Source organism: Gallus gallus, unplaced genomic scaffold (assembly GCF_016699485.2).
Source record: "Gallus gallus isolate bGalGal1 unplaced genomic scaffold, bGalGal1.mat.broiler.GRCg7b scaffold_44, whole genome shotgun sequence".
NCBI classification, from domain to species: Eukaryota; Metazoa; Chordata; class Aves; order Galliformes; family Phasianidae; genus Gallus; species Gallus gallus.
The window spans coordinates 59,259-69,058 of NW_024095996.1; the positions used below are offsets into that span (position 1 = coordinate 59,259).

At 48.9% G+C, this 9,800-nt stretch overlaps 1 protein-coding gene across 1 annotated transcript; it reads left to right on the top strand.

The window, feature by feature from the left end:
* Positions 1-5,054: 5,054 nt before the first annotated feature.
* LOC121108870 (ribosome-binding protein 1-like) lies at positions 5,055-8,397 on the top strand. Its single transcript, XM_046906186.1, has 3 exons — positions 5,055-5,135; positions 6,785-7,410; positions 8,385-8,397. Exons 1-3 carry the CDS (start codon positions 5,055-5,057, stop codon positions 8,395-8,397), a joined length of 720 nt encoding a protein of 239 aa, XP_046762142.1.
* The last annotated feature ends 1,403 nt before the right edge of the window (positions 8,398-9,800 follow it).

Below are 9,800 nucleotides of genomic sequence, written 5' to 3' on the forward strand. Positions count from 1 at the left end.
ATGCGGGATGAGGCGAGGCGAGGGTAGGCGGGGTGGGGCGAGGCGGGGCAAAGTGGGGCGAGGCAGGGCGGGGCGGGGCGAGGTGAGGCAAGGCGGGGCAGGGAGAGGCGATGCAAGGCAGGGCGAGGATAGGCGTGGCGAGGCATGGCGAGTCGGGGCGAGGCGTGGCAGGCGAGACGGGGCGAGGTTGGACGAGGCAGGGCGGGGCGGGGCAAGGCAAGGCCAGGCTAGGCGTTGCGGGGTGAGGCAAGGCGAGGCGGGGTGGGGCGAGACGGGGCGAGGTTGGGCAAGGCGGGGCCATGCGGGGCGAGGCCAGGCGGAGTGCGGCGAGGCGGAGCAAGGTGGGGCGGGGAGAGGCGTGGCAGGTGTAGGTGGGGTGAGGCAAGGCAAGGCGAGGCGAGGCAAGGAGGTGCGAGGCGGGCCGAGGAGAGAAGAGGCGAGACAGGGTGGGGTGACGCGCAGCGAGGTGGGGCGAGGCGGGGTGAGGCGGGGCGAGGCAAGGCGAGGCGGGATGAGGCGAGTCGTGGCAGGCGAGGCAGGGTGGGGCGGGGCGACGGGAAGCGAGACGGGCCAGGCAGGGCGAGGCGAGGCAAAGCAAGGCGAGGCGAGGCGGGGCGAGGCTAGGCGGGGTGGGGTGGGGCGAGGCGAGGCAAAGCAAGGCGAGGTGAGGCGGGGCGAGGCTAGGCGGGGTAGGATGGGGCGAGGCGGGGCAAGGTGAGGCGAGGTGATGCAAGGTGGGGCTAGGCGGAGCTAGGCGAGGCGGGGTGAGGCTGGGCAAGGCAGGGTGAGGCGAAGTCTGGAAGGCGAGGTGAGGCGAGGCGAGGCGTGGCCAGGTGAGGCAAAGGTGAGGCGCAGTGAGTCGAGCCGAGGAGAGGAGAGGCGGGGCGAGGCGAGGCAGGGCGGGGCAGGGTGAGGCGAAGCAAGGCGAGGCGAGGTAAAGGCGAGGCGAGGCAGGGCGAGATATAATTGTATTATATTGCATTGTCTTGCATTCTGATACCATAGTTAGTAAGTTTTCCTCCTTAGATCATTGCCGCTGCTCCGTTCTTTTTTCCTCTCTGAGCCCATCTCCCGTTCCCCTGCCCCTTTCCCTTTCCCCATTCCCATTGTTGCGAACCAGGGCACCCACAAACCCACTGCCCCCCTGTCGTGGGCATAGATTGATGTAGATTGATCTAGATAACTCTGTGACAGTCACGTTGGAAAAGATAATCCTAGAGAAGTGGGAGTGATCTGCGAGACTGCAAGGCATGGCTATTGTGACCTTCATAGACTAGATTATAGTCTGGACAGTCTGCTGAACTCTGCATTCTGTACCAAATGGGTTTTTTGCTTTTTTTTTTTTTTTTTTTTTCCCTCCCTTTTAGCAGCTACCAGCTATGAGTCTGCTCTTTATTGTAGGAGTGCTGTGTAAGGGATTAAAAGACATCCTGTTCTTTGCCAATTATTGGCCTATAGTTAACATCTTGCTGTGGAACTGTGTTCATATATAGCCAAATAAGGGCCCTGATGGAGACACCTGCCTGGTACTTTTATGCAATGTGGTATGATTTGATCTAAGGAGGTACGACTTACGTGGGGCTTGGCTTGTGCCTACCGCACTCTATATAATACTGTTCTGGAGAGAGAGAGTTTCCGAGCTGAGGTTCAAGCCAAAGGGGGAAATCTCCAAGTCAAATCTGATCAATCACAGGAGACACCAGTAACAGTGTCAGCTGCCCCTGTGGAAGGCAAGAAAGGGACGCGGGTGTCCTCGCTTCTAGAATGGCTAAAAGAAGCAGAGGAGGAGGTAGAGGAAGATCCAGGCAAGGGGCCCTCCTCAGAGCCACCATCATCGAGAAAGGCAACAGGAAAAATTAAGAGACATGGAAAGGAGAGTGATGAAGAGGGAGTCTCTATTACCACTGTTCGTCGGCCTCTGAAGATGACTGAAATCCAAGGCTCAAGGAAGGAGCTGACACGGCACCCGAACAAAACTCTTGTCACCTGGTTGCTTCGCTGTTGGGATGGCGGGGCCACTAGCTTGTCTCTAGATGGTAATGAAGCCCACCAACTAGGAGACATTGCCAGAGAGAAATCTATTGGCAGAGGGATTAGTAGATGTTTGGATGGAGCTGCAACCCTCTGGAAATGAATGTGAATAGCTGTGAGGGAAAGGTATCCCTACAAAGATAGTCTGAAGCCTGTAATGAAAAGGTGGGATACAATTGCAAAAGGTATCCAGTATTTGAGGGAAATAGCCGTGGTGGAAATGTTGTATGACCCTAATTTTGTTCCTAACAATCCACACCAAGACCATGATCCTGAGAGAGTGAGGACAATGCCTGATATATGGTGGAAACTCACAAGAACAGCACCAGAAGGATACGCTCCCACACCAGCAGCAATGTTTGACAGATACGAGGACCAACAGAACAGGCCCCCAGTTTTGGAATTAATTCTTACGCTTCAAAACTAGGAACAACATCTACCCCCAACTCACGCTTCCATTTCAGCCATCTCACAAGTAGCAGACAGGCTGGATGAAGTGCAAGAGCAGGTGTCTCTATTGATTAATCGTGACAAAGCTGTAGTAGTATCAGAAATGTTTGATGAAGGTCAGGATAAGCAAAGGGGCCTAATGAAGAAACTGATCAAACTAATGGAAATCCAATTAATTAAAGCTGATGGACCTTCCTCCTCACCTGTATCATCAAAAATCTCAGCTACTGAAGGCAAATGCTTTCCTGCTCAAGTAAGGAACAACAGTAAGATCACATCGTGTATTGCCTTGTGGCACTACCTCCGTGACTGTGGAGAAGACATGAGGAAGTGGCATGACCAAACAACTTCTGTACTGCAAGCACGCGTGAGAGAATTACAAAGCAGATCACACAGCAGAGTAGTCACTCCAGTTACCACAGGTAATGAACAGAGGGACCCTGCCCTCAGTCGGGGCGGGGAAAGGGATAATAGAGTTTATTGGACGGTGTGGATCCGATGGCCTGGCACATCAAAACCACAGAAATATCAGGCACTGGTGGATAGTGGTGCATAGTGCACTCTAATGCCCTCAAGTCATGAAGGGACAGAATCAATCCGTATTTGTGGAGTCAGTGGGGGCTCTCAAAAATTGACTCTGTTGGAGGCCAAAATAAGCCTCACTGGTACAGACTGGCAAAAACACCCTATTGTGACTGGCCTAGGGGCTCCATGCATGCTTGATCTTGATTGCCTCAGAAGGGGGCATTTCAAGGATCCTAAAGGGTATTGATGGGCCTTTGAAATAGCTGCTGGAGATACAGACAACATGAAGCAGCCGTCTCTTCTTCCTGGCCTGTCAGAAGATCCATCTGTTATGGGGCTGCTGCAAGTAAAAGAGCAGCAGGTGCCGATTGCCACAAAAACAGTGCACAGACAGCAGTATTGCACCAACAGGGATTCCTCGCTCCCCATTCTGAAGTTGATTAGATAGAGAGTCAGGGAGCGATCAGCAGAACTCTCAACCCCACCTTTCAACCCACAACCCCATATGGCCAGTGCGTAAAGCCAGTGCAGAATGGAGGCTGACGGTAGACTACTGTGGCCTGAATGAAGTCACATCCCCACTGAGTGCTGCTGTGCCGGACATGCTAGAACTCCAGTAGAAACTGGAGTCAAAAGCAGCCAAGTGCTATGCCACCACTGACATTGCTAATGCCTTCTTTTCTATCCCTCTGGCCACAGAATGCAGGCCGCAGTTTGCCTTCACCTGGTGGGTTGTTCAGTATACCTGGAACCATTTGCCCCAGGGATGGAAACACAGCCCAACCATTTGCCATGGGTTGATCCAAACCGTATTGGAACAGGGCGGCGCTCCCGAGCACTTGCAGTACACTGATGCTATTGCTGTGTGGGGCGATATCACAGAGAATGTTTTTGAGAAAGGAGAGCAAATAATCCAAATTCTTCTGCAAGCTGGTTTTGCTATTGAGTGATTCAGCAGTGCCCCCAAAGAGTTTGCTGTCTCAGGAAGTTTCTGCCCACTGCTTCTTCCAGAGGGCCCCAAGGAAAAGCTCTGCCATAGAGCCCCATAAGACCCCAGAGAGCCCCATAGCCACCCAACAGAGCTCCATAACTGCACCGTAGAACCCCACAGACACCCCATAGGCCCCTACAGAGCCCATCCCACAGAGCCCATAACTGCCCCATAAGATCCCATAGAGCTGCACAAGAGCTCATAGGGCACCACAGAGACTCATAGTGCCCCACAAACACCCAACAGAGCCCATAACCATTCCATTGGGCCCCATAACACCCCATACTGTCGGGAGCTCCAAGAGAGCTGTGGTGGGTTGCTGCAAAGTGCAGCATCCTGCCCAAAGGCATGGAGATGGCACAGTTACACGTCTCCGGAGGCCTCCGCTGCCTTTCGTGGCCGAGCAGCTGGGAGCAATTGCTCCACATGCCCTGGCTCAGGGTCAGCCTCCTTTGTGCTCGAAGCCTGCCAGAGCTGAGGGAGCGGATGAGGATGAAGGTGATGAATAAAAGGCTAATCTGTTAGGTTGTGAGGAGTAGCTGAGCATGAACAATGGGAACGATATGGGGCCGTTAGTTAGGGGTGGTGTTTGGGGTGAAGAATACCTATGGAATAGTGTACTGAAATCAATTGTAATATGCAGGTGTCCCCTCTATAAAGAAGGATGTTCACCTGCTATCGGTGTGCAGGCTAGAAGGGAGTTATCCCCCCTGCATCGGGCCGGCCGAATAAATCATACCTGCTGTACAACTATTGTGTGTTTATATAGTTTGTTCTGCAAGTCAGTTTTGGCGAGCCAGGCAGGAGAACTCTTTGCTGGACTGCAGGGCTGGTCGGACCAGGGGATGCTTCCGGTGCGCCATGAAAACAATTGTCTTTAGAGGAGACTCCCCAGGCCGACACATCCACTGCGGGGCAGGGAAAGAGGTCCGGCACAGACCAGGTATGTTACAGGTACAGGGCCCCATAAGATGTGAGGAGATGCCTTACGCAGGGTTGAAGGAGTGAGAGTGCTCCCCCCGAGGGTGGATCCACAGGTAATGGTTGGGTGATCGCGATGGCTGGGGGAGTACACCCCTCGGGAGGGGGGTCCCACTTAGGGGGGTATCCCAAGAATCCCACAGGTAAAGCGCGCAAGGTATCCCGAGAGAGAGACCACAGTGTGCTCGGGAACGTGAGCTGTGTGAGCTTTGGAAAGATCAAAGCTAAAAAGTGTGTCGGATCCATAGTTTCATTCTCCTGCAAGAGACGGTTGCAAACTGTCACTGAAGAGTTTAAAGTGACTGGTCAAACAGGGTGGACAAATGCCCAAATGGATTTTCATTCTTTTCCTGATAGGAACTGTGTCATTGTTCTTATCTTTGTAATTGTTAAGTGCTTCTGTTATAAAAGTATTAAATATTGTTTGTGGAATTCCATTTGTAATACAAGTGCTGTTGTTGCTGGGGACATTGGTTCTAGCTCTTGTCCTGGGAATTTGGTCTTCCCGTGCCCTGGGCAAGTAGGCAGACTCCATTACCCAGCAACAGATACTTTATAAGCGGCTGCTACAGTGGGAATGTTAAATACTGGACCCAAGGTGTGAGTGGTATCATCGTGTGATCTGAGAGTAATTGGACGCTTGTTACACCCTGAAAATAATTGCAATCCTGTATTCATTGTCAGAAGCTTAAGCTGTAACGCCGTCCAGGAATTACAGGGCAACACACACCACAAAGCGCCAGCACAAAGCGCCAGCACAAAGCGCCAGCACAAAGCGCCAGCACAAAGCGCCAGCACAAAGCGCCAGCACAAAGCGCCAGCACAAAGCGCCAGCACAAAGCGCCCCATAGAAAACAACAAGGACAAAGGAGAAAACACACAGAAAATAGAAATTAAAAAAGGAGAACAAATTAAAAAAAGAAAAGCAAAACCAAACAACAAAAACACAATACACAGAAAACACACATACTAGAAGAAACAGAAACAAGAACTGCAAAAAAAGAGGTAAAAAAAGAATAAACAATCGAAACACCAAAACAAAGATCTAACCATAAAACACAAAAAGCAAAAACAAAACAAAGCACAAACACAAAAACACGCACACACACAAAAAAGGAAAACTAAGAGAAAAAAACAGCAAATGAAAACAATCACAATTAAAGCAATAAATAGAAAAAGAATAAAGAACAATGGAAAAAAAAACAAAAAAACATTTAAAAAAAGACAAAAGAAAAAAAAAACCAAGCCCAGAAAGTGCCCCATAAAATAAATCAATAGATAAAAAAACAAACAAAGACAAATGAAAAAACACACACCAAATAGAAATGAAAATAGATGAAAAAAAACCCCAAAAAACCAAAAAAAAAAGAAAATTCACAAAACCCACACATATTAGAAGAAATAGAAACACAAGGAATGTAAAGAACAAAAAGCAAACGAAACAGCAGAACAATAATCTAATCAGAGAACACAAAAAAGCAAAAACAAAACAAAAACAATACACAAAAGCACGCACAAAAAAAAAGAAAATAAAATCTAGGGAAAAAAAATGAATACAATCACATTTAAAGCAACAACAACAAAAAAGACACAGAAAAACAAAAAAACACTAAAAAACCAAGAAAAACTAAGCGCACAATGCACCCCACAGAAAACAACACACGAAATAGAAATTAAAAAACGGGAAAAAAAAGCAACAACAACAAAAACAAACCACACATATAAAACGAAACAGAAAAAAGATTTTCCAAAAAAAAACACCAAAAGAAAAAAACAAATGAAACAAAAACCCAATCATAAAAAAAGCCAGGGCGCAAAAGCCAGGGCGCAAAAGCCAGGGCGCAAAAGCCGGGGCGCAAAAGCCAGGGCGCAAAAGCCAGGGGCGCAAAAGCCAGGGGCGCAAAAACCAGGGCGCAAAAACCAGGGCGCAAAAACCAGGGCGCAAAAACCAGGGCGCAAAAACCAGGGCGCAAAAACCAGGGCGCAAAAACCAGGGCGCAAAAACCAGGGCGCAAAAACCAGGGCGCAAAAACCAGGGCGCAAAAACCAGGGCGCAAAAACCAGGGCGCAAAAACCAGGGCGCAAAAACCAGGGCGCAAAAACCAGGGCGCAAAAACCAGGGCGCAAAAACCAGGGCGCAAAAACCAGGGCGCAAAAACCAGGGCGCAAAAACCAGGGCGCAAAAACCAGGGCGCAAAAACCAGGGCGCAAAAACCAGGGCGCAAAAACCAGGGCGCAAAAACCAGGGCGCAAAAACCAGGGCGCAAAAACCAGGGCGCAAAAACCAGGGCGCAAAAACCAGGGCGCAAAAAACCAGGGCGCAAAAACCAGGGCGCAAAAACCAGGGCGCAAAAACCAGGGCGCAAAAACCAGGGCGCAAAAACCAGGGCGCAAAAACCAGGGCGCAAAAACCAGGGCGCAAAAACCAGGGCGCAAAAACCAGGGCGCAAAAACCAGGGCGCAAAAAACCCACAACACACACACACAAAACAAGTAGGAAAACTTACGGAAAAAAACACAAACAAAAAGACACACAAAAAAGAAGAAAAAAAACAAGCACAGAGAAAAGCAAAGACAGAGAAAGCAAAGACATCCAATGCAATATCAAGGCAAAGCAAAGGATTCAAAGAAAGAAAGGGGGAGAAAAATAGGCTAACCAAAGCAAAAACAAGTCAGTAAGAGGATAAAAACAGACCATGACAAATCAAGCAAAGGGAATAAAAGAGAACAAGCAAAGTAAAATTAAAACAAAAGCAAAGCAAAATAACTGACAAGCAATGCAAAGCAATGGTAGGAAAGCATTACAAAAGAGCAAACCCGAGCAAAGCAATGGAAGAAAGGAAAGAACAAAGAATAAAATGAACAGGAATAATCTAAGGAAAGAAAAAACATAATGGCATAAAACAAGCTACAAAGAAAAATCCAACAGAATTGAAGAAAATGGTGGAAAGCACAGGTAAGGAAAACAAAGAAAAGTAAGGGAAATAAAAAAAGGAAAGCAAAAAAATGACAGCCAAAGCCAAAGCCAAAGCCAAAGCCAAAGCCAAAGCCAAAGCCAAAGCCAAAGCCAAAGCCAAAGCCAAAGCCAAAGCCAAAGCCAAAGCCAAAGCCAAAGCCAAAGCCAAAGCCAAAGCCAAAGCCAAAGCCAAAGCCAAAGCCAAAGCCAAAGCCAAAGCCAAAGCCAAAGCCAAAGCCAAAGCCAAAGCCAAAGCCAAAGCCAAAGCCAAAGCCAAAGCCACCAAGTAAGGATCAAGGAAACAGGAAAGCGAACCAATGGCAAAAGAGACGATCAACAGCACAAAAGCTGATGAAACAACAGCCTGGAGGCTTCGACTGGCAGCCAGCCAGAGCACATCCCAGCACAGATGACATCAGCCGCGCCCCTGGAGCCTTTATGCTGTCACAGTGCGTTTCCGTGACGACAAAGGGCCCTCCCCAAGGACAGCTGGCAGCTGGGTCCAGGCACCTCAGCTGTGAGCTGCGCTCCAAACAGCCGCTCGCCATGCCCTGGGCCTCAGAGCAGCCCTGGCAGCAGACAAGCTCAGCCTCATCCCGTTCGGGGTTCTGGTGAAGTATGACCGGTGAGTGGGATTGCTAAGAGCTGAGAGTTCCCCTTTTGGGCTACGCTTTAGGGGGAAGGCTTCCCAGCTTGGCTTGCGCTCAAGGGTTACGTGTCAAGCGTTCTGCGTTTGGGGAAGCTCTCAAGGTTACCCTTTTAAAAGGGGTAGGGGGAAGCATTCAGGCTACCGGCTTGGGGTTTGTGTTAACAGCTTCTCACCAGGGTTAGGCTTCAGTGTTAGCAGTTTGGGTTAAGGGTTATGCCTGTTACGGAAGGGTAAAGGTCTCCATGCTGGATTAAGGGATAAGAGTTACGGGGTACCCTTCTCGGTTTGGTTTCATGGTTGCCCTATTGGATTAGAATTACGAGTTAAGGGTTTCCCATTTGGGGACAGGCTTTAGGATTAAGGGATACCCTTTGGCATTAGGCTTCAGATTTACCTTTTCCAGCTGTGCTGAATGGTTAGCATTTTGTGTTAGCGATAAGTGTGAAGGGTTACCCATTTGTGTGACGTATAAGAGTTCCCATAGTTGTAGACATCTTGTAGGAATATTCATAGAAAAACAAAATAACGGAAAGAAAAAAACGGCAAAGAATACAATGGCAAAAAGAGAGAAAACACAGGAAAGCAAAGCAAAAAATGAGGTAAGGAAAGCAAAGGTAAAAAAAAAACAACAAACGATGACATCCCAAGGAAAAACATAGAAAACTAAATCAAACCATAACTAAAAAACTAAAATGTGGAGAGCCTGTACACAGAGTGGCTACGTGACAAGGGCCACGATGGAATGCCACTCGTGAAACAATAAAAGAAAGTATGTAACTAGAGGCAAGGACGGCTACTCGGGTAGATGGAAAACAGGATGCATATCTACAGCAATGAAGAAACAGTAACTGCAAGGCTAACCACAAAGGTCAAGATGAAGTAATGCATAATCCGCCAATCCTGAGCTATGCTTTTGCAATATGTATAAGCTCATTACCTACTGTATAAATACAATACCAATGTGCCTAATAAATGAGACTTGTTGATCATGACAGCTTGAGACTCGTCTCCCGCGGTTATTTTCCGACAAATGGTGACCCCGACGTGATACAGACCGGGGAACTTTGGCTGCCACGAACGGAGACTGCGTTGGGTTCGGGTCCCGCAGCTAGACGGACGGCGAAAGAGTGAAATATTGGACTCCGCGCCTTGGGCGACCACAGCGGTGGGCTCAACCGATACGTGCTGCCGAAGCTTGGGGGCTGCAACAGCGCTGA